This window comes from Dermochelys coriacea, chromosome 5, assembly GCF_009764565.3.
Source record: "Dermochelys coriacea isolate rDerCor1 chromosome 5, rDerCor1.pri.v4, whole genome shotgun sequence".
NCBI classification, from domain to species: domain Eukaryota; kingdom Metazoa; phylum Chordata; order Testudines; family Dermochelyidae; genus Dermochelys; species Dermochelys coriacea.
The window spans coordinates 15,091,318-15,115,673 of NC_050072.1; the positions used below are offsets into that span (position 1 = coordinate 15,091,318).

Sequence of the window (24,356 nt, forward strand, 5' to 3'; positions counted from 1 at the left end):
AGAAGAGTGGAAGAGAGAGCGGGAACGGCATAACATGGCTGACTCTCATGCAGCACTTGCTGCACAAAAGCAACAGAAAAACCTGCATTCCTGGCTCCTTAAGCAGAGCTAGCTCCTTATAGCAGTCTACTGGTCAGTGACTGAATAGTCAACGTTCCCTGTTGCCTGCAATATGTTGCAGAAACCTCAAGCGCTTTGCTTACTGCTAATCATTGTGAGCTGCTCAGAAAGTTATGGGAGGGCTTGACTAGAATATCCATAGCGCTTTCCACCTTCCAGATACTTTATGAGCATTAAGTAATCCCCACAACTTCCCAGTTGCAAAGCAAGGTCTCATGCTACCCAAATTGGGAAATAACTATGCTAATGCCTGCATATGCCCATTGTGACCTTGCGTAGGCGGTGAGTTATATGGGCCCATGGTGCCAGTGCTCCACCAATATTCAGGAATGTGGGCCCGGCTCCAACAATGTTTGGGCTTATATTTTCAGAGCCGTCCTGTCCATAGGATGGACTGGGGCAACTGCCCCGGGCCCTGCGCTTTGGGGGGCCCCACACTTCAGGGGGCCATAGGGTCCAGGGCGGCCTGGGAAGTTAGCGGGGGGGCCTGGTGCTGGCAGCAACGAGCGACCCGGCCCCAGCCCACCCCTTTCTGCCCTGTTCCACCTCAATCCCGCTCCACCCCTTCCCCAAAGCCCCTGCCCACCTCTTCCTGCCCCTGCCCTGTCCCCATTCCACCCCTTCCCCCAAACCCCTGCCCTGCCTCTTTCCGGCTTCCACCCCCTTCTCTGAGCGATGCCGGGAACTGGCGGAGCAGAGCAGGCTGGGGCCGGGTCACTCACTGCTGCTGGCACCAGGCCCTCTGCTAACCTCCTGGGCCGCCCTGGACCCCGCAGCCCCCTGAAGTGCAGGGCCCCGATTCATCCTATGGATGGGACACCTCTGCTTGGACCCGTTCTGGGCACCACCAAAAATTATACAAACCTGGGGCCCATGTGACCTTGGTATTTCCAGGTGCCTGAGCAGAGTCATGCTGAGTCAGTGTGTTCACGGTATCAGTAACTCTGGCTTTTCTCTGCAGGCAAACTTGGCTCATGGGCCCTTAGTAAATGTTACACCTCTGAGGTACACAGGTATATTTATCACATGGGGACACTGAGGCACAGAGATGTCATATGACTTGCACAGGAGTCATAGATGGAGTCCCTGTCATAGGGCCTAATCACATCAGCCACACTATCAGAGGCTCGTTCACCTGCGCATCTACCAATGTGATATATGCCATCATGTGCCAGCAATGCCCCTCTGCCATGTGCATTGGTCAAGCTGGACAGTCTCTACGTAAAATAATAAATGGACACAAATCAGATGTCAAGAATTATAACATTCAAAAACCAGTTGGAGAACACTTCAGTCTCTCTGGTCACTCGATTACAGACCTAAGAGTGGCTATCCTTCAACAAAAAAAACTTCAAAAACAGACTCCAACGAGAGACTGCTGAATTGGAATTAACTTGCAAACTGGATACAATTAACTTAGGCTTGAATAGAGACTGGGAGTGAATTGGTCATTACACAAAGTAAAACTATTTCCCCATGTTATTCCCCCCCCCCCCCCCACATTGTTCCTCAGACGTTCTTGTCAACTGCTGGAAATGGCCCACCTTGATTATCACTACTAAAGGTTTTCTTCCTTCCGCCCCGCTGGTAATAGCTCATCTTAAGTGATCACTCTCCTTACAGTGTGTATGGTAACACCCATTGTTTCATGTTCTCTGTGTATGTAAATCTCCCCACTGTATTTTCCACTGAATGCATCCGCTAAAGTGAGCTGTAGCTCACGAAAGCTTATGCTCAAATAAATTTGTTAGTCTCTAAGGTGCCACAAGTACTCCTTTTCTTTTTGCGAATACAGACTAACACGGCTGCTACTCTGAGAGCAGTAATTAGCGCTCCCAAATTCTTGGCTCTGACTCCTGACCTCAGACCACTAGAGTGTGCCACTAGAAGATGCCTCATTGTAGATTTGATTGTATGACTCCCATCGCCCCCTACCCCCTGTTTTCTGTGAAAGAACAAGGGCTGATATATCTGTTTTTTCCTTGTGTAACAGATGCCTTGTCTTTCCCTTTTCACGGACCAGGACGAAGTGCCAGTGGAGGCGACCAACCCCCAAAAGAACAAAATGGACAAATTAATTGAAATCCTCAACAGCATGAGGAACAACAGCAGTGACGTGGATTCCAAGCTCACCACCTTCATGGAGGAGGCCCAGAACTCCACCAACTCCGAGGAGATGCTGGGTGAGATTGTCAAGACTATTTACCAGAAAGCAGTGACGGACCGCAGTTTCGCCTCCACAGCCGCCAAGCTCTGTGACAAAATGGCGCTATTCATGGTGGAGGGGACCAAGTTCCGAAGCCTGCTTCTCAACATGCTGCAGGTAATTAGATATTTGCAGCTGCTCCCAGTCTGTTATTACTAGAAAGAAGTCCAGGAATTCTGACCATAGTTGAGCTTTTCCCAAGTTCCATTCTTTCCCAATTAATTATAGAAAAGAAAAGTGTAAGTGAAGAGAGGGCAGTGGTTTTTGTGTTTGTTTATGCAAGTGTGTCATGGTTACGACAGACCGATATAATTTTATAGGCACCATCCGGTTAATATCCATCTCTATCTCTCCCTCTATTTTAAAAGCTCAGTTTAACAAATGCTCATTCCCCAGGCACTGTCCCCACCTAGTTTTAACCCATAAAGCTCTAAAAGGTTTGGATCCTTAGTACGTCAGAGACTACCTCTCTCCTTATGCGATTCTCCAGGGGTTGAGATTATTATTGTTTGTTGTTCGTATTACTGTAGCGTCTACAATCTTGGACCAATATCAGAGCTCATATGCTGGGAGTGTACATAGACAGTCCTTGACCTGAAGAGCTTGCAATCTAAATAGACAAAACAGGCCAAAGAGGAGAAAGGAAGGATCTTTATCCCTGTTTACAGACACGGAGATGAGGCTCAGGGAGATGAAGGCCAAGATCCCCAAAGGGATTTACCTGAAGACCAGAATGTGCTGCTGCAGTCCACAAAACCCACCACTCGGCTGCCGCCTCGCCCTGTAGGTCCCTAAACTCACTCAGCACCAATGTTTTCACTGTAAAAGTTCCTGAGGCATCTAAGTTTCTACCTGGAGGCAAGTGCACTGCTGGCACAGGCAGGCATCTAGGTGGCCTATTTCACGCCTAAGCCCAGCGTGATCATAAAGGCAGGTGCCGATAGGCATTCCCCCACCTATCTCACCTGCGGGGCCTGAATCTGATAGGTGTGCTCAGAGGCCTCCTCCGAAGTTCTTTTGTGGATCCCGGCTGAAGCAACTTGCCCAAGCTCACACAGGAAAGTCTATGGCAAAGTCTTGAATTGAATCCAGATCTCTGTGCCCTAATTACAAGATCTCCTTCCTACAAGATCTGGTGAGGCACTTGAGGTGATGGGCATTTGAGGAGACAGCTCTCGGTTAAATGGGAGAAAGCTGGGCATTATCCGTAGAGGGTCCTCACTGCTTGCATTTGTGTCCCCCATTGGTCTGCCAGAGCCTAAGTTTGTTGCGACATATCCCATAGCTCTTGATGCTAAACACGTAGCTGAAAGTTGCTTTAATCCAATATGAGCCCTGACTCAACTACACCATCTAGGAAGCCACTCATAGCTGGAGGAAAATTGCTGGCGTCGACCTGCATGGCTTGCAGTTGTAATAGCTGCACTTACAACCCAGACAGTAGTGATTTGTGTGTGTGCAGGTCATCGATTATCATGGGTGACTTTTTTAGCAGTACACCCAGCACTGGGTTTACTGTACCATGTCCAAGAACCCTATAGAAAAGCAAAGTCAATTAAAAAATAAACTGACAGCCATGGCATTTAGACCATAATAATGATATATAACCAGGGAAAATGGGATTGTCCCGTAGACAGTGGCGACATGTTGATGGAGAGCATGGGCTTGAATGTGTGTGTTGGTTTATTATGCTGTTCTGCAGCTCATCACATGGTTAATACGTGGTTATTTGCTCTCTGGGAGAGGGTATCTTAGAATCCCTAGACCCGCCTGCACCCTTCAACATACCTTCTTTGTTCCCTGCCTGGACAGGGCACATGCCGCTCCTGATTTTTGTTTGGCCAAGGAGGGCTAGAGCAGGCTCTTTCCAAAGGCTGGCTTCTGGGATTGATGGGCTGTGGGACCTTTTAATCTGTTAGTTATCTGCTAAAGACAGCTCAGTTCAGCAGTGCACATGTGGTGCCAGCCCCAAAGTCCCATGGGCATTTTTCTTAGTGCCCTGGCAACTAAAATACCAGTGTTAGGGACCAGGACCCTGAGTGATCAGAGTGGGTGGAGCAGGCATTCAGGTCGGGGAATGAAGTCGAAGGTCAGCACCAAAGTCAACTGCCAATTACCAGAGCCAGGGGTCGAGTCAGAATCAGAGACAGGAATCAAAGCTGAGGGGTGGGGCCAGGGTTAGATACCAAATGCCAGAGCCAAGGGTCAAACTAGAGTCAGAAGTCTGAGCCAGGGTCCAAATCAGGAGTGGTAACTGATGGTTGGAAGCAAGCTATAGAGGTAGGAACCAGAGGAGAGGCAAGGACCAGGGATGGAGCAGGAGCACGGTGAGAACCAGGAGCAAAGGCAGTGGGGAGGTAGAAGCCAGGAGCGGAGCAGGAATCAGGAACAGGATTGGGTACAGGGTGCCAAATGCAGGAAGTAGGCACAAGCACAGGGTCCAGTGGAGCAGCAACAGGGAATCACCTGGTTGCTCAGACAACTTACTGTGCCTTCGTCTGGCTGAAATAGCATGGTTGGGCCAATCTGTGGAGCCGGGCGATCTTCCAATTAGGGCTTCTGTGCCTGGTGCCTTGGCTGAGGCTGTAGCTCTACTAGCTCCTCGACCCACCAGATTTCAGCAGACGTTGTCTGGAGGCCAGGATGTCTGGGAACTCACAGGCCTGGGTTCGAGCCCCGCACATCACATGTGGAGGAAGGGAGCTTCTGGAAAATGATGGCAGGGTCTCTCTCACTTCTCAGCTAAGGCGGAGCCAGGCTGATGGGAGGTAAATGTGTCTCACCTAAACTGTCCGTCCTCTGTCTACTCCAAGCAAGTGTTTAGTATCACAGGTATAGTCATGACTGATGTGCCTCTTCCCAGGGAAAGTGGAAGAGGTTACCTTGATTGAAACAAATAGGCATTGACAGCCATAGCATCACTCTATGAGCTGAGAGGGTGCTGGATGGCAAGGATGCCCTTAGGGAAAAGGACCAGGTGGATGAGGATTATATGGAAAGCCTCTTGCCATATCATGTAACAATGTTGTATCCCAGCCGGTGATGTTATTTTGTATGGGCACAGGCTCCCATTTTGTGTTCTGCAGAGAGGAGAATTTGACGCTTCGTTTATGCGCAGAAAATTTTTGTGGTGGTGAGTGGGAGTGGCCTTCATTTCCGTTTTGTTGCTGACGGTGCGTGTTACGCACACGTCCTGTCATTGAAATCGCATCATTCTTTGCAATGTACTTTCCTTGCCATTCTGCTTTCCTTTGCTGCTGTGGCTGGAATTCATCGCTTCATTATACTTTGCGTTGCTTGTCTCCAATCCTGTGGCTGGCTGTGTGCAGTGCACTGGGTTGAGTCAGGCTTTTGGGCAAACAGCACGTGGCAGTTGTCTGACATTCCTTCTTGCCATGTATCTACCCTTAAGCCAGCTGGCAAAAATGTTGGCACTCTGATTTACATGTTGTGAGCCCCTGATTCCCTCTGCTTTTGTGAGAGAAGATTTGGTGCAGCCACAAGCCAACAAGGGAGAAGATCTTGCTAGAGTGCTACTGTGCCATCCTGCAACGGCTGCTGCCATTACTGTGACATTGTCAGCTAAAACGACTCCATCCCCCCCAAAAAGAATCTGAAATAGCATCCCCCCAAAAAGAATGTGAACATGCAGGCATGAGCCAATCTCCAGGAACCTGAGGCTATGTCTGCGGAGCAAAGAAAATCCCTTGGCTGCCCTGTGTCAGCTGACTCGGGCTTGGGCTACTGGGCTGTTTCATTGCTATGTAGACTTCCGAGCTTGGGCTGGAGCCCAAACTCTGGGATCCTCTCATCTCACAGGGTCCTAGAGCTCAGACTTCAACCCAAGCCCAGATGTCTACACAGCAGTGAAACAGCCACAGACGAATGCCGCGAGCCTGAGTCGCCTGGCACAGGCCAGACGCAGGTCTTTGGTTGCTGGGTAGACATACCCTGAGAGCATTCCTTGCTCAGAAGGCTTTGCAAGTTAGCCTCACTAGTATATCATTTGTGTCACTAGCTGATCATTCACTAACCCTCTGAAAGGGTTTGTGCTTCTATTTAAAGAAACAGACTCCAGTGAACACTGTCTTATCAACTGCTCCAGTGACCCACAAAAGTCAGTTGATTCCTCGTGGTGACTTTCTCATGAAGAGGGGGCAATTATTCACTACATCTGGGATACTTCAGGCCAGTTTCTTAAGAAAGGAGATTGTCCAGTAAGGGTGACCTCTTTGTATGGGTTTTTATTGTGTTAATATCGACTATGTACAGTTCTTTTGAGCATAACAATAATCAGGCATCACCTTCAAACCCCAGACCTTCCCTACTTTGGGAATGCTAATTAAACCCTGCAGTAAGTATCATCGCCGTTTTTCAGATAGAGAAAGTTAAATGACCTGCCCAAGGTTACTCTGACCAACTGGCAGAGCCAGGAATAAAAAACTGAGGAGTCCTAGTTCCCACTCATGCTCTTTAACCATTAGAGGATTCTTCCTCTCAAGAAAAGTGTTCTGCAGAGAACACTTGATTGTCTGCTGTTAACTCTTCCTTCAGTGCTGTAGCCAGATGCTCAGCTGGTGTAAATGGGTGTAGATCATTGGCTTCAGTGGAACTTCACTGACTGTCTGCTCCAGTATTTTGAGTGGGGAAGTGTCCTGGAAGATTCGTCCATTTTTTCCATTTACTCCTTGTCTCTTTTTATGGAAAATAATGACTCTGTGGAGCTGAATCTTTCTTTTTCTTCATGATTTTGCTGAGTTGGGAGGTTTCCAGTGAGGTCAAAACTTCACACCCCCAAATGCTGTTTACTTGAAAGGTAGGTAGAATTCTATCCAATGGCAGGAGAATAGGGGTCAAGGCTCCAGAGTTCTGATCTGCTACCAGCTCATGGTCTGACCCTGGGCAAGTCACTGTGTCTCACTGCACTCCAGTTTCCCAGCTGTGTTGACTTACTGGAGTGAAGTACTTTGAGGTCTATAAAATGGGGATGATAATACTGACTTACCTACCTGCTTGTTTTGTTATGATCCCCAATTAACGCGTGTGTAAAGCACTTTCACATTAGAAGAAGGTGCAATATTAAGTACAAATTTAAAAATTTATATTTAATAAACTGCCCGTCCCCTTCTGGTTCTCCCTGTGCTCAGCCAAATCTCAGAGACTAGCAGATCTCATGAAACTCCATGTCTCTGAAGAAACGAAATTACACAGGGAAGGAATCTTCCCCAAGTTCTCTGAAGCTGCCAGCAGAAAGCCTTCAATGTGATGCATATCTTCCAGCCGTTGAAGTGAGCTGTAGATCATGAAAGCTTATGCTCTAATAAATTTGTTAGTCTCTAAGGTGCCACAAGTACTCCTTTTCTTTTTGCGAATACAGACTAACATGGCTGCTCCTCCGCTGTGTGTGTCCATTGTATTCTGTGCTATGAAATATCTGTTGTAGTAACATGGTAAACATGAAAGCTAACCTGTAGACCCTGCTGAGTGCAAGAAATCTCAGCTCTTGTTTCCTGCTCGTGCTAACAGATGGGGGAAATCTTGACTATAGTTAACAGGGAAATTCCATTACACAAAGTTTTAAGTGATTTTGAGTTTTTCTCTCCAATGGGTTTACAATGAAAAGAGGGATCTCAGAGCGAGGAGGAGTCTGAAAAAATGAGAGAGAGATATTTATGTGTAATGTGTCACCTGTAACTTCTATAGCTAGATAAGCTAATGTTAAACTATATCATTATTTATCACCTTGTATATGTACATGTTCCAGCAATGAGGTCTGTTATACAATGGCCAAGTGCTGTTCAAGGAGTTTGTTTTCTAGCTCACTCCAATGCTGGATGATTGTAATAGCACTCTGTGCTTGCATGCTGTCGAGCATCATTTAAGGGTCTCAAGACACTTCCACAAATAAATAACTATTTAAACTATGTGAGGTATGTTGCCACATTTACCATTTGTTCCTTTTATTTCACACATGAAGGAACTGAGGCCTGCGTCATGCAGCAAGTCCGTGACAGGGCTAGTCCTTGTGGGATCTAGGCCTGCAGTAGGTAGAGCCCAGCTGTCCTGAGACCCAGAACCTGCTTTAACCAAAAGTCCACACTCCCTCTTTGTATCATTATGTACCTATCCCTGCTTTCAGCTACTGAATGAGGAAAATTCAAGTATTGCTTAGGTGAGTTGTTGTGGCTCTGGAGGTTGCGTGGACAATATCAACAACTGGCATTTTACTAGAGGCAACCTATGGGCTTGTTGCATCTTTCCGTTACCTTCCTTCTGGTTAAATACAGAAGCTGGGCACAGGTGTATGGGAATCGCTGATTCTTTGAATATTTGTATTTTTCCTTGGGTCATGTGATCTTTTTTTAAACCTCTTGTGGTTTTGTCTTAGTTCTTGCTCTGGTTTCTGCCCTAGGGGGTGAAAATGATGCTAGACGACTGTGCTGCTGTATGTCCTTGCAGTGTGAGGTAGATGCCACCCTTTAGGGGCTAGGGCATCAGGATCAGGAATCTGGGGAAGCAGTCCTAGTGAGGCTGGAAGAAAATATGGTGTAGTTGATTAATAGTAATGTTATAGTGGTGCTTAGAGACCGTGCCAAGACTGGGGCCCAGGCTTGCCCTAAAGAATTTACAATCTTAATATACAAGAGAGACATAGGGCAGGGGGAAAGGCAAAGCCATCATCTCCATTTTACCACTGGGAATCTGCAACACTGAAGGCTGACGTGAGTTGCCCCGGGGCATGCTGGGAGTCTCTGACAGCGTCTCAGCCCCAAGTCCCAGCCCAATATGTTAACCACAAGCCCATGCTTCCTCTTGCAAGACTGACTCTCAAGAAGTCCTCCAGCAAAATCACCAAAGGCTGAACTTGGCATAGAGATTATCTCTAAGGGTAAAAGAAAATGGATTTTTCCTTAAAACAAAATCCATGACCAACCCATGATTTTAAGTAAAAAATCATAGCAAAAAACTCAGAGCTCTCATCATAAGCAAGAGGGATAGGTAGCATAATACACTGAGAGCCCATGAGATACCAGCACCTAACCCAACAGCAGAGGAGATTCCCCTTGGCAGTGGCAGTTATGACTCTCTCTTTCCCGTGAAATTTTTCAGTCATTTCAGGCAACCACATCCAAGATTAAACTAAATTAGCAAACCGTAAAACGTTCATGTTCTGGTGTTTAAAAACTACTTTCCATCTAACTTTCCATCAAGCTCTTGGCGCCTCTGAAGATAGAACTAACTTCACTGTCATGTGCCATTTGGAGCCCTAAACAGCAGCAGATCCTCCTGTCTGGTGAGCTCTCTGCTAGATCCTTTGTGCCACTGCAGGAAACCTGTAATGCTTTCTTTAAAGCATGATCTGTGGAGACTTATCAGCAAGGGTCAATGATTTGCCATCCTGAAAGCTATAAATCAGAAACCGGATCCCATTCATGCTTTTCTAAGAACGTGTATGTAGTACAAACAAAGCCTCTGTCATTGTTGAACACTCCAGCAGCCAGGGAAGCTGCTACAATCATCAGGACTGGCGGAAAGCATCCTGGGAGTGTATTTGAATTGGATTTGAAGAGACTTTTTCTTAGTGGAGGGCTTCTTCCTGCAGGCCCCATGTCTTGGGGAACTTCCTGGGCTAAAGAGGCTGTCAGCACCCCTGGGCACCACCACATTCTGATGGTTGGGGGGACCCTGCTGCTGAACTGAAAGAGGGACATAGAATGGACAAACACTCAGGTGACCTGTCCCTTCAGCTTTGCCAGCTGGCCATGGACATTGCTGTGGGGTTGTGACATACTGGGATACAATCCAGACTAGTGGCGGGCTGTGTCACCCCTGCCCTGCAACCATGGGTGTCTTACAATGTCTATATCTCCCACCCGGGCCACTCACAAACAGCCTTCTAGCATGCATGCCACAGCCTTAGTGCCTGCCAGTTACACCATGCCTCTCACCAGCCTGGGTTATACTCCAGGGTGACCCCAACACACCCCCAGAAATGTATGTCCTGTACTGCCCAGCCCTCTTCTGGACAGTACAGATATATTAAGTCCATTATATCTTTAAGGGAATAATATGCCAGTTTATTATTTTAAATAGAGTTACCCAGACACTTCAATTTAAACATGCTGGATTAGATAAAACAGTAAAAATATTTTATTAACTACAAAGAGAGAGATTTTAAATGAGTACAAGTAATGAGGCATAAAAGTCAGAAATGGTTACAAGAAAAATGAAGACAAAGCGCTTTCTAATATCTTACTTAAGAAATTATTGTTGTTGCAAAGCATACTTTCATACCGCATATTCCAGTAGATTACTGACCAAACTTTCAGGTCAGGTCTCCTCCCCCAGAGTCCAATGGCTGTTTCCTTTTTTCTTCTTAGGTTCGGAGAATGAGGTGGGCAGGGAGAGAGAAGGGCGTGCCTGAGGGTGTTTGTCCCTCCTTGATAGTTTCAGTCCCCCTCTTGGAAAACATTTCCAGCTGAGAATCAGAAGATAAAGGAGTCTATGTGGAAGGATATTCCCTGCTGGTTTTTTTCACCTGTCTGAGCTTCCTTTGTTTTTCCTTCCTGCTTGATGAGTCTGTTTATTGCTTAAATGCAAATTAAGGCAAACACACATTCCTTTGTTTAGGACAGACCTGTGTGCTGACTTCTGCTTGGGCAGGGCTGTGGGGTTTGGAACCTGTGTTCATACCATCATACAGGGGAATCTTATAAATTCACATATAGTGTTACCACATATATTTTATCAGAACAGTGCTGACCAGCAAATTATGAGCTTTCAAATGACACCTCACAAGGCATACTTTGTACAAAGATTATTGCAGTGGTGTGTAGGGTGTGAATACGGGGGTGACCCGAGGGGCTACAGTGCCTTCCAGTCCAGGGAGCAAGAGACTACTTCCCGCAGCTGAACCTAGGGGTGGCATCCTGGCCACATGAGAGTTTCCTCATTTCTTAATGGAGCCAGGATTTCACTCTTGGGCTCTTGGGAGACAGCACAGGCCCACCATGCAGGTCCTAAATGCATTTATTTCAAAGTCCAGTTTCACAGACATCCTTCCCTTCTTCCTGTGTTTAAATTTGACCATTGTCTTCATTTCGGGGGAAGAAAGCTATTACATTAAGTATTAGTAATTCTTTGCAATACGGCAGGAATTCAAGCAAGACACTGTCCTTGGCTCAGCTCCCACCCCCAGGAATAATGTTTAACTGTCATGTACTGTGAACAACTAAACAACTAGACCTACAGTACCTGCCTGGGGTACTTCAGATGAGTTAGGCTTGCCTGTGGCTGTGGGCCCTTTGCCTTGGAGAGTCGCTAGGTTAATCTCAGCTGTCAATGACAGGGGTGATCACAGTGACAGAGGTAGCATAGCTAGAGGATAGATAATAATTTTGCAAGCCCATTAAAAAAACATTTCAAGACCAACAGAGGCCTACATCTGCAGCTCCCATTGACTTAGAATGGAATAGTGAGAACACAGCGCTTCTGAAAATCAAGACGCTGCCGTTAAACGTAATATTTCAGAAAGTTGCACAATCCTCCTTTTCAGCCAGCCTTTTTCTTTTCAGCCCTGTAGCCGGCTTGGGTACATGTCCAGAATTGTCTCCGCTCTCCTCACTATGAATCCTGACTTTACCTACGGGATTTGTGAGCTCTGTTTGAAACAACCACAGGAGTGCATGCACAGAGCCGAGGAGAGGATATCCGTCTTGTGTATTGTGCTGCGCTCCCTTCTATCAAAGTCAGAGGAAATCAGAGCTGGCTCCAGCTATTTTCATCCAGGTTCTCCTGTGATGAAGTGGAGTTCAGCATGAGGGCTAATGGTCCAAAGAGGAGAAGAAAAGAATCTAAAATCTTCTTCAGCAAGGAAACGGCTGACCAGCTGACTGCAGGCGTCAGTGACAGATATGTCTCTAATCCAGTCAACAGAGATACTTTGGGCAGGTCAATCCTGCATAACAATCGATGCTGCATAACAAGCTTTCTGCATTATTAACTGCAGAACCATTGATTTTGTGGAGAAAGGAAAGGGCAACCCAGATGCTGCAAGTTGCTCTGCCACTGACTTCACTGGGAGTTGGAGACACTTGGCACCTTCTAAGACATGCACAGCAACTGGCAGGATTGGGCCTTTGTAGTCATACAGCAAGATCAGGAAACATTTAAACTCATCTTTGAAAAAATGATTCTTATAAAACTCAACAACTGACAGTAGCTCCAGGAAGTCATCCGTCTTTTTTATTTGCTGTTACCACAATTGAAGGATCATTGAGCTTATATTTATAGCTAAATACAGCGTGAAGCATTGGCTAACACGCTTTCTGGGATTTACTTTGTGAACAGTATTGTAGTTATTTATCATGAAGGCAGGTTTCAGAGTAGCAGCCATGTTAGTCTGTATTCACAAAAAGAAAAGGAGTACTTGTGGCACCTTAGAGACTAACAAATTTATTTGAGCATAAGTTTTCGTGAGCTATAGCTCACTTCATCGGATGCATCACTTCACTGAATGTGTCCGATGAAGTGAGCTGTAGCTCATGAAAGCTCATGCTCAAATAAATTTGTTTGTCTCTAAGGTGCCACAAGTACTCCTTTTCTATTTACCATGAAGTGATTTCCCACTCCTGGGATTAGAGACATTTAAGGAAGTAGTGTGGGCAGGTACAGAGGGTACGGGGAGTCAATTTAAATGGTGGTTGAACTTGGAACTAATCACATGATTGTCTTGTTTCAGAAACAATTCTGTTGAAAAAGTAATGTTAAAGAAAAAAAACATGGTCCTTGAGTATCATTAAGTGCTGTATCAGAGCTGAACTTTCAGGAGGAAGAAGACTGGCAGCAAGAAATAGCCAGAAAGCAAGGCTATTTCAGGTTTTTGCTTTCTCCAGAGAAAGAATTTTCAAAATAGAGTGAAATCACCGAGTCAGCAAGAATTGACACTTTCTGATTCTGTTTTTATGGGATAGACATTGCACTAATGTTGTAAGGCAATCAAAATATCATTGGGCAAAGGGAGTAAAACCTGTAATTTAAAAAAGATAACAGAAAAGGAGAAATATTAATATGTGTATAACGATATTATACCTAGAGATCCCAATCAAGGTTCAGGCCCTATTATACTAGGTGACGTATAGACATATGGTGAGAGACCATGCCTGCCCCAAAGAGCTTATGTTCTAAATAGCTAAGACAGACAAAGGGTATGAGGTGAAATAGCCACAGAGGTGAAGTGACTTGCCCATGGTCACACAATGGGGCACTAGCAGATCTGAGAAGAGGCACTGTGTCTCCTGACTCCCAGCCTAGTGGCCTGAGTACTAGACCACACTGCCTCCCTAAAAAACCTAAGAAGTAATGTTAGGTATAACTAGCATCTCTCTTCTAGAAGTCAATAGACCAACTGGTTTTTATTAGCTTTTCTCATTGACTTGAAAGTCTAGAGCTGTCATTAGCCTTAGAGCTGCCCAGAAAACGGAATTTCCCTCCCACTAAAAATTTCAACATTTCTGGGATAAAATTTCATCCCGAATCTGGACAAAAAAGTCAAATATTCAACATTTTTCACAGGAGGAAGAAAGCCATTTGAGGAGAACCAAAACGGAATTTGTCAGCTTGCTCCCAGGTGCCCCAGCTCCCTGGGGAATCTATTAGCACAGCAAGGCAGCTGCCCAGGAAGTCAGGCAATTAGCAGCTTGTCACACTCCCAAGGGAGTCGGGAAGCCCCAGGAGGCTGCTGCCTATTCTCTGGCTCCCAATGTTGCCCAACTCCCCAGTTTGCCTGCCTGGTTTCTATCCAAACCTTTGACGGAATTGACATGTTTCCATGGAATGTTTTCAAACCAGCATGTCCAAGGGAAGTGTGGTCCATCAGAAAAATGTCAACCTGATCTGATTAGCATAGTAGACAAAGAGGCCAGTCTTCTGGGTTCTATTCCTGTCTCTGTCACTGACTGATGGCAAGTCCATAAGCTTCCCTATCTACAACATAGGGTAAGAGTAATGCACATCAGAAAGGGATTTTCACATGAACAATTTCCTTTTAAGAGTGACTGGAAGGGAAAGGAATAAATTCTGCCCCCCAGTTACACGAGTGACAACCTGGAATAATTTAATGCCAAATTTGGCCTGTTTATATGGGCATATAGAACACATCTAGGAAATTGCTCAGATGTGCAGTTTGGAGGAGGGGATAAGGGTCAGGCAGCCCTGATATGTGTACTTGCACCATCTGAGAATGTAGCATAAAAACAAATGTGGGTAATCCCAAGATCCAGAGGTTCTCCCAACCTTTTTCTTTATGATTGTTCTATATAATCATTGGCTATTGAAAGATCATAAAGCACTCATCAGAATGTATAATTTTCTATAAAGCCAGAAAGGAGCTTTTGAAAGCATTACAGAGATCACAACGGCAGTGTAACAAGGTTAGGAGACAGCATCCTTCTTATAGTATCTTTCTCTTACTGCTAGTCACTATCACTCTCCCCCAGACTAGTTGATTAAACTGGTTCAAGATAGAATATTAGTTACAATAATGAACAGTTTTACATGTTGTTGTTCCCTGGGCACCGTTGACCATTTTGTTGATGGAGTGACTGCTGTGTAGAGTGTCTATCATTACAATAACACTTAGCACTAACATAGTAATATAATAAATATTATATTAACTAGTAATATAGTAACTACAGTTCCAAATTCTTTACACACAGGAAGTTCACCACGCTCTGTGTGATAGGTAAGGAGCCTAATATCCATTTTCGAAATAGAAGCACAGAGGATTAAACGTCTTGTGCAAAGTGACACAAGAAATCAATTGCAAACAGAATAGAACCCAGGAGTCCTGACCTTTTCCAGCCCTTAAGAGACAAGTGTTTCCAGATTGCAACTCACACATTGTTCTTTACTATTAATCCATAACTTCTCTAAAACGCCTGGTCTAGAACTGGACTTGTTTGTCGGTAACATCTTTCAGACTAAGCTTATCCCGAAGTGTAAAGAGCTCCACTAGCCGTACGTGTCAAGCTATAGAGTCTCTGTACAAGGGTGTGATAAATAGGGATAAACATGCCCACTCATCCTCTGAATACTATTGGCCACTGACAGCGAAGGCAGAACCGATAACTGCAGGTCAAGCCCCTCGCATATGGTCCCAACAGATGTTCCTGTTTTGTAGGATCTGTGTGGACTTGTTGTCCCTTTCTCTCAGGAGCAAATGACTGCAAACTGAGATCCCAGCAGCTCAGCCAGTCCTGCAACACCCAGACATGAAACTAGATACCATTAACTTGGGTTTGAATAGCGACTGGGAGTGGTTGGGTCATTACACATATTGAATCTATTTCCCTATGTTAAGTATCCTCACACCTTCTTGTCAACTGTCTAAATGGGCCATCTTGATTATCACTACAAAAGTTTTTTTCTTCTGCTGATACTAGCTCATCTTAATTAATTAACCTCTTACAGTTTGTATGGCAACTCCCACCTTCTCTGTATGTATGTATATGTCTTCTTACTATATGTTCCATTCTATGCATCCAATGAAGTGGGCTGTAGCCCACGAAAGCTTATGCTCTAATAAATTTGTTATTCTCTAAGGTGCCACAAGTACTCCTGTACTTTTTGTGGATACAGACTAACACGGCTGCTACTCTGAGACTCTGGTAGAAGATCTAACACAGGGGTCGGCAACCTTTCAGAAGTGGTGTGCCGAGTCTTCATTTATTCACTCTAATTTAAGGTTTCGCGTGCCAGTAATACATTTTAATGTTTTTAGAAGGTCTCGCTCTATAAGTCTATATTATGTAACTAAACTATTGTTGTATGTAAAGTAAACAAGGTTTTTAAAATGTTTAAGAAGCTTCATTTAAAATTAAATTAAAATGCAGATCTTATCAGTTTAGTGTAGTGGTTCTTAAACGGGGGAGCATGCACCCTCTCGGGGTGCGAGATGCCCTTTCTGGGCGTGCAAAACATGCGAGATTTTTTTAGAAGGTAAATCATCGAAAACACAAATTAAGCACAGGCGCATAAGTACAACTACTTTGTTTCATCAAACCTATGTATTTATTAACATTATACTTTTTTTAACGATTACTGTAATATTCAAACAAAGTTTTCAAGTTTTTAAGCTAATTGTAGTGTAATTTTTGATAAGGGGTGAGAGAACATATTTTGAGAACTCCAGATCGTCAGCGGGCTGAGCGGGGCCAGGTGTAGTGTATTAAATTGCTCCCTATAGGAATGTGCTACTTACGGTGTACTACTTATGGCTGCCAGTCCTGATGTTCTGAGCAGTATGGTAAGGGGATGGGGACCCCAGGGGTGGTTGGATAGGTGTGGGAGTCCTGGGGGGCCAGTGAGGGGTTGGGTATGTGGATAGGAGTTGGAGCAATCAGGGGACAGGGAGCAGGGGGGCTTGGATGGGAGGGGTCTGGGGGGGCGGATGGGGTGGGGGGTCCTGGGAGGGGGTGGTCAGGGGACAAGAAGGGGGCAGGGGTTATGAGGGGGGCGGGAAGTGGGGGGGCTGTTTGGGGAGGCACAGCCTTCCCTACCCTGTTGTAGTGTATTAAATTTCTTCCTGTAGGAATGTGCTACTTACGGTGTACTACTTACGGCTGCCAGTCCTGGTGCTCTGCAAGTTGCAGCACGTTCCTACGGGGAGAAATTTAATACACTACACCGGCGGACAGAACCCCAGAGCGGCAGTGGGCTGAGCGGCTCAGTCTGCCGCCAGACTGGAGTTCCATCCGCCGGCTCCTGCCAGCTGGGGTCCTGGCCGTCGGCCCCACTCAGCCTGCTGCCGGCCCGGGGTTCTGTTCACCCAGGCCGGCAGTGGGCTGAGCGGGGGCAGCGTGCCAGCATGCCCTGGCTGGCAGCAGCGTGCCAGTAAAAATTGGCTCTCGTGCGGCAGGTTGCCAATCCCTGATCTAACAGATTAGAGTGTTAACCCACTCAGCCATCCTGCCAGCATTATTCAATATGTATTGATCATGTCCTTAAACCTTGGCTGATCCTTGTGAGATAAAAGCAGGTGCAGAACAATTAAATCGCAATGCTAAGGATACTGCTTAATGAACAAATGTGGTTTTGTCTTTTCAACCTGGCTCCTCTTCTATTTTTAGCTGTTGACGAGCACGTGCATAGCAGGGACACCTGCCTTGATTTCACTTCAGGAACTGCTCAAGTTCATAGCTTATCTCATGAGACTTTTATGATCCCAAGACATATGCCAGTTCGGTGGCACAAAGACGCCACAGTGCCCCCCTCAAGACAGCTCCTCTGAGGAGTATCTCTCTTGGCAGACGTACAGATATTCAGACTTAATAACCCTGGCTGCAAACGAACCAGTGTCTCAAGTAGCAGCTGTCTTGATGTGAAATACGGGGATTGACAGTATCAGGAAAGCTCTGGTTTAGATTTAGCTCTCCCCATATTTTGGCTGTGAATCCAGTCTTTGCTCTTGAATCTGAATGATGTAAACCTTTAGAGGCACTCCAGTGGCACATGTAAAGCAAAATAATGCAACTGATGCCTGATGGGCCTTGGGGAACTCTTGCTGTTTATGGACACAGCACTGTTTTTCTTTGCTTTTAAACCAGTGGAATTCTGAGTGGGTTAAATCAGAGTCATTGAGTTATAGATGGGTTAAATCAGAGTCATCGAAATATTGCCCAACAGAGGGCTGCTGTGGCAACTTGCCAGGAGCCTGCTGGCCCCAACTAATTGGCACAAAATGGAGCAGATTGCATCTGCCCTCATCTTTACGGTGGACGTGTGGCCGGTCCCAGCATGTGATGCAATGTGAAGCGGGCCTCTGTGAGCCATGAAGGGTTGCATTCTATTCTGACCCTTATAGTCTGTGGCAATTGTATTTCTCCGTTAAAGATGAGTGCAGCCCCAGGATGCATTGCAGACTTCTTTGCTTTTTCATCGCCGTGGGCTAAACCCCTCTGAATACAGGGTAGGTATCATTCCTTGCCGCCTTTCTTCTTCCGCCCAGACTGTAAATAGATGTGAAATGCATTTATGCAGAGCACACTGTATTCTATATAAGTTGTTATACCAGCCCAGCAGTAGACCATCTTCCAGTAGACCATACAGTGACATGACTCAATTCCATCACATGTGGTTCATTCTCTCCGCAAGGGAAGAATTGTGTGTGTGTGGTGGAGAGTTTTATTCAGGTAGGGTTTTGTTTTGGGGGGTGTCTTTTAAACACGCATAACAGATCATGTAACATTGAGGTTAATGGTATGGATTAGTCCTTTGTTGGCCTTTAATACAGGTTATCCTTCAAAGTCTCAGAAGCAATAATTGCACTAAACAAAATCATAGAATCATAGAATATCAGGGTTGGAAGGGACTTCGGGGGGTCATCTAGTCCAACCGCCTGCTCAAAGCAGGACCAACCCCAACTAAATCATCCCAGTCAGGGCTTTGTCAAGCAGAGCATTTAAAAACCTCTAAGGATGGAGATTCCACCACCTACCTAGGTAACCCATTCCAGTGCTTCACCACCCTCCTAGTGGAATAGTTTTTCCTAATATCAAACCTAGACTTCCCCCACTGCAACTTGAGACCATTGCTCCTTGTTCTGTCATCTGCCACTACTGAGAACAGCCTAGCTCCACCCTCTTTGGAACCCCCTTTCAGGTAGTTGAAAGCAGCTATCAAATTCCCCCTCGTTCTTCTCTTCCATAGACTAAACAATCCCAGTTCCCTCAGCCTCTCCTCATAAGTCATATGTTCCAGTCCCCTAATCATTTTTGTTGCCCTCCGCTCGACTCTTTCCAATTTTTCCACATCCTTCTTGTAGTGTGGGGCCCAAAACTGGACACAGTACTCGAGATGAGGCCTCACCAATGTCGAATAGAGGGGAACGATCACATCCCTCGATCTGCTGGCAATGCCCCTACGTATACAAAATCCCAAAATGCCATTGGCCTTCTTGGCAACAACAGCACACTGTTGACTCATATCCAGCTTCTCATCAACTGTAACCCCTAGGTCCTTTTCTGCAGAACTGCTGCCTAACCATTCGGTCCCTAGTCTGTAGCGGTGCATGGGATTCTTCCGTCCTACGTGCAGGACTCTGTACTTGTCCTTGTTGAACCTCATCAGATTTCGTTTGGCCCAGTCCTCTAATTTATCTAGGGCCCTCTGTATCCTATCCCTACCCTCTAGCGTATCTACCTCTCCTCCCAGTTTAGTGTCATCTGCAAACTTGCTGAGGGTGCAATCCACACCATCCTCCAGATCATTTATGAAGATATTGAACAAAACCGGCCCGAGGACCGACCCTTGGGGCACTCCACTTGATACCGGCTGCCAACTAGACATGGAGCCATTGATCATTACCCGTTGAGCCCAACAATCTAGCCAACTTTCTATCCACCTTATAGTCCATTCATCCAGTCCATACTTCTTTAACTTGCTGGCAACAATACTGTGGGAGAGACCGTGTCAAAAGCTTTGCTAAAGTCAAGGAACAACATGTCCACTGCTTTCCCCTCATCCACAGAGCCAGTTATCTCGTCATAGAAGGCAATTAGATTAGTCAGGCATGACTTGCCCTTGGTGAATCCATGCTGACTGTTCCTGATCACTTTCCTCTCCTCTAAGTGCTTCAGAATTGATTCCTTGAGGACCTGCTGATATAAAATGAGCTGATATTAGTTCTTTTTCCATGATTAGGGCCCCCTCTTTCTCCGAAACACTCGGTCCCAATGCGAGGGAAAAAGGGAAATCCTCTCCATAGTAGGAGCAAACATGCAGCAAAGAGGAGCTCGAGGGCAGGGGGACAGAGTCCATGGCTGACCCTAGGTTCTGCCTCGGGGAGATGAAGTGCAGCATTAGAACCAGAGAGTATTGCAGAGGGAGAGTTCATCAAAAAAACATTTCAGAGCTTGTGTGTGTGTATGCTTTGTCTCCTAGCCTGTGGGTGATTCGTCTCCCACAAGAGAATTTTGCTTGTCATAGTTTTAAACACAGGCTTACGCAGCCCCCGCATTTTGAAAACTAGATCTGCTGCAAACCCTGTGTCTGTAACATAAGTTAAAGTATTCCTCTGTTGCAATCTGTGTGCTCTTTATAGCAGAGAGGTGTCTGCATCTGAACTATGCATAGCAAAGTATATTATTAGAGTGGACATCACTGTGGCTGTAATTGTACACTGCTTTCCTTAGCAACTGTTCCCAACAACACATCAAACAGAAGGATGTGATATCTTTTAAAAAAAAATACACATCTATGCACTCAGATCAACACGGCAGCCTGTTGCGGAAAGGCTACGTGAATCCAGTCAGATTCAAAATCTGGTATGTCCCTGCATTTAGAAATAAACTTCTGGGTCATGGTAGCAGGGCTATTTTTAGTACACACCCTAAATCCTGTTAAATCAAACCATTGAACCCTCCGTTGCACCAAGCTGTTTCTCGTTATCAGGTAGTCACCAAAGGCAGTTTTTGTAAGGTATACTGTGTGTTGAGTACAGTGCACAGAAGATGTACGTCAGCAGGTCATGTTGCTTTGCTCTGATTTGTATAACCCATAGGGGGACAAAGACTGAGATAGCATGAAGACTGTACAGTCTTCTCTCCGCTAGTTATGACCATTCTCCTCAAGAGAGGAATGATGGTCTGTGGTTCAAACATAGGTCTGGGAACTGGTAGATGATTGTTCTGTTCCCAGCTCAGCCACAACCATTGGACCTGGTTGATCCCTGCCTTTTGCCTTGTGGGTATAAAGAACTGTAGCCAGGCTGATTGGGATCATTGTACACTCACTTCATGCCAGTGTAAATGATTGCCACACGATATGAGGCAGTGGAGAATCAAACCTGTTGCTGTGTGACCTTTAGTAAGTGACCATCTTTCCATTCCTCAGTTTCCCCATCCAGAGACTAGGGGTGATGATGATAATCCCACACCTCAGTCTAAATGAATAAATGTTTTGGGGGCTGCTCAGATACTATGGAGATGAGTGCGATGGAAAGGCCAGGAAATAAGGATTATGGTAAGGATCCTGAGACATTAACGTGAATGTGTGGGGAAGTTGCTATAGCCCAGAATGTCCTTTGTATATGGTAGGCCACTACATTTCTTTATTTATTCAATCTAATGTCTTTCACAAACACTGCACTTTTTTGAGAGGCAGAAAATCATGATCTTGGATTTTACCTCTTGATGCACTGGAAATGTCTTCATTCAATAGGTTTGTTTTGGTATCTTATACTCATTTTAAAGAACGTTACCCTATATTTGTATTCATTTTGCATAGAATATATTAAAAGATACTATATTTCATAGAATATTAAAATATCAGGGTTGGACGGGACCTCAGGAGGTCATCTAGTCCAACCCCCTGCTCAAAGCAAGACCTAATCCACAACTAAATCATCCCAGCCAGGGCTTTGTCAAGCCTGACCTTAAAAACCTCTAATGAAGGCGAGATTCCACCATCTCCCTAAGTAACCCATTCCAGTGCTTCACCACCCTCCTAGTGAAACAGTATTTCCTAATATCCAACCTAAACCTCCCCCACTGCAACTTGAGACTATTACTCCTTGTTCTATCATCTGGTACCACTGAGAACAGTCTAGATCCATCCTCTTTGGAACCCCGTTTTGGGTAGTTGAAAGCAGCTATCAAATCCCCGCTCATTCTTCTCTTCTGCAGACTAAATAATCCCAGTTCCCTCAGCCTCTCCTAATAAGTCATGTGCTCCAGCTCACTAATCAGTTTTGTTGCCCTCCGCTGGACTCTTTCCAATTTTTCCAAATCTTTTTTGTGGTGTGGGGCCCCAAATTGGACACAGTACTCCAGATGAGGCCTCACCAATGCCAAATAGAGGGAATGATCACGTCCCGTGATCTGCTGGCAATGCTCCTACTTATACAGCCAAAAATGCTGTTAGCCTTCTTGGCAATAAGGGCACACTGTTGACTCATATCCAGCTTCTCGTCCACCGTAACCCCTAGGTCCTTTTCTGCAGAACTGCTGCCTAGCCACTCGATCCCTAGTCTGAAGCAGTGCACGGGAACTCCACTGTATTTGATAAATTTAGGGCAACAGATTCTGGGGAGATACTAACAAGAAATACCTAAGTCCATAAAATAAACTCTTCCATTGTCAGTCAAGTCCGTGGATAAGCTAGTACAACATTGAATGTTAATACCTTATTGAAATATAAATACAGTGGTATGGAGCACTGGAGAATAAACAGATCTTTTAAAATGAAGGCTTAAAGAGAAGAAGGCTGGTCCACTGCTTAGGGCACTAACTTAGGTGTTGGGAAACCTGTGTTCAGTTCCCTGCTCTACCCGAGACTTCTTTTGTCATCTTGTAGTCACTCTATCTCTTTGTGCCTCAGTTCCCCATCTGTAAAATGGAGATAACAGCACTGCCTTACCTCACAGGGGTTTTGTGAGAATAAAGATAGGATGTGCTGTTGAACTGCAGCTGCTGCTGTAATAGCCTTCCAGGTACCTGAGTCTGCACTGAACCTGAAGGCCCTCCTAGCATAGGTGTGATGGTAATGGGGACAAAATAAATACCACAGACAGTGTTTAAAAGCAGAATTTTTTCCTTTAAATGATTATGAACTGGTGGCAAAAGTGTTCTAGGCTCCAGATAAGGAATGGGTGGTTGTTGTTTGAAATTGGAAAAAAGTGAAGACGAGAGAACCAAAATGCACCTCGGAATGAGGATCTGAACTGTAGCATTGACATGTAACATCAGCCCAAGTGTCTAGCCATTGGTGTGTTTTTAATTCAATTTAATTTAATTAGAGGATGACAATTGCCCAGTCCACGTACTGGAAACGCAATGGCAGTTCAGTAACGATTGCTGTCTACGAAAAGCCGTTGCCCAGGAGATATCAAAGAGGTTTCTTCACACAGAGATCCTGGAACATTAAAAATGTGAGCCTCTTAGATTTGGAACACAGTACAAGCCAGAATCTAGAAATGGATCTGCCTCATTAAACAAGGCATGCCAGCAAATAAAGCTTTGTTACCTTTGCATCACAGGAGTTACCACTTCTTTCACTTCGGATGGTGTGTGATCCAACTTTAACAGTTTTTGATTAGTAATCCATAAACGTTTCTTACTTGCAGTTATGATGAGTAGCGGGATGATGATTTGTGGAAAGATCCTCCTCTGCGGTAGTAGATTGAGAATCTCCCCCCAAAGTGTGTGTGCATGTGTGTATGCAGAAATGGCATGTAATGATAAAAGTTAGTACTGATACAGTGCTATTCATCTGTAGATCCCATAGGGCTTTGTGAGAGCGGGCAGGCATTATTACTCTCACTTTACAGATGGGATAACCGAGTCACATAGTGACTGAGTGACTTGCCTAAACTCACGCAGTCAGTGGCAGAGATGAGATTAGAATTCAGGAATGAAATCTTGGCTGTATTGCGGTTCATAGCAAAACTCCCATTGACTTCAGTATAGGGCCAGGATTTCACCCCACACATCTTGACTCCCAGCCCATTGCTCAGACCACTAAACCACAGCTGTTCAGACTATAGCTAGCTCAATTCTAGATATTGTAGGTATAGAACATCAGTGACATAGAGGTACATGCTCTTGTCTCTGGAGGTTCTGGTGGATTGAACATGTAAATGGAAACACTGGCTTTAGATAGGGCACTCATAAGTTGTCAGGCATTGGGTGCCTTAGTTTCCACACCTGTAACATGGAGATGATAATAATGACACTCCCCCTTTTGTAAACCGTTATGAGATCCTGAGATGAAAGTTGTTTTGTAAATGCAGAGCATTAATGTTGTTCTCATGTTGCAAATATAATTTATTTTTCTTTGCAGCTGGGACAGGTCAAGCGGCTTACAAAACCGAATGTGTCATTTTTATATTGTTTTTCAAGTTGTGCAGCCTACCAGGCAGTTCATTCGCCTGGTTTCATCGGGCCTGATTCTGAGCTTGCATACACTGGTGTGCATCAGGAATAGCTCCCCCCAGAATCAGCGGTGGAAGGAAGAGCCAAATCAGGCCGTTGTG

General features: G+C 45.3%; 1 protein-coding gene across 7 annotated transcripts in view; it reads left to right on the forward strand.

Moving 5' to 3' along the window:
• CTIF (cap binding complex dependent translation initiation factor) overlaps positions 1-24,356 on the forward strand; it is a 351,897-nt gene that overhangs the window by 254,351 nt on the left and 73,190 nt on the right. For 5 of the 7 annotated variants that reach the window (XM_038402138.2, XM_038402141.2, XM_038402140.2 and 2 more), the window contains one exon: positions 2,114-2,443. In XM_038402138.2, coding sequence (XP_038258066.1) covers positions 2,114-2,443 — 330 coding nt within the window. The remainder of the gene's footprint in view (positions 1-2,113; positions 2,444-24,356) is intronic. The other 2 variants (XM_038402139.2, XM_038402142.2) reach the window with 1 other exon arrangement.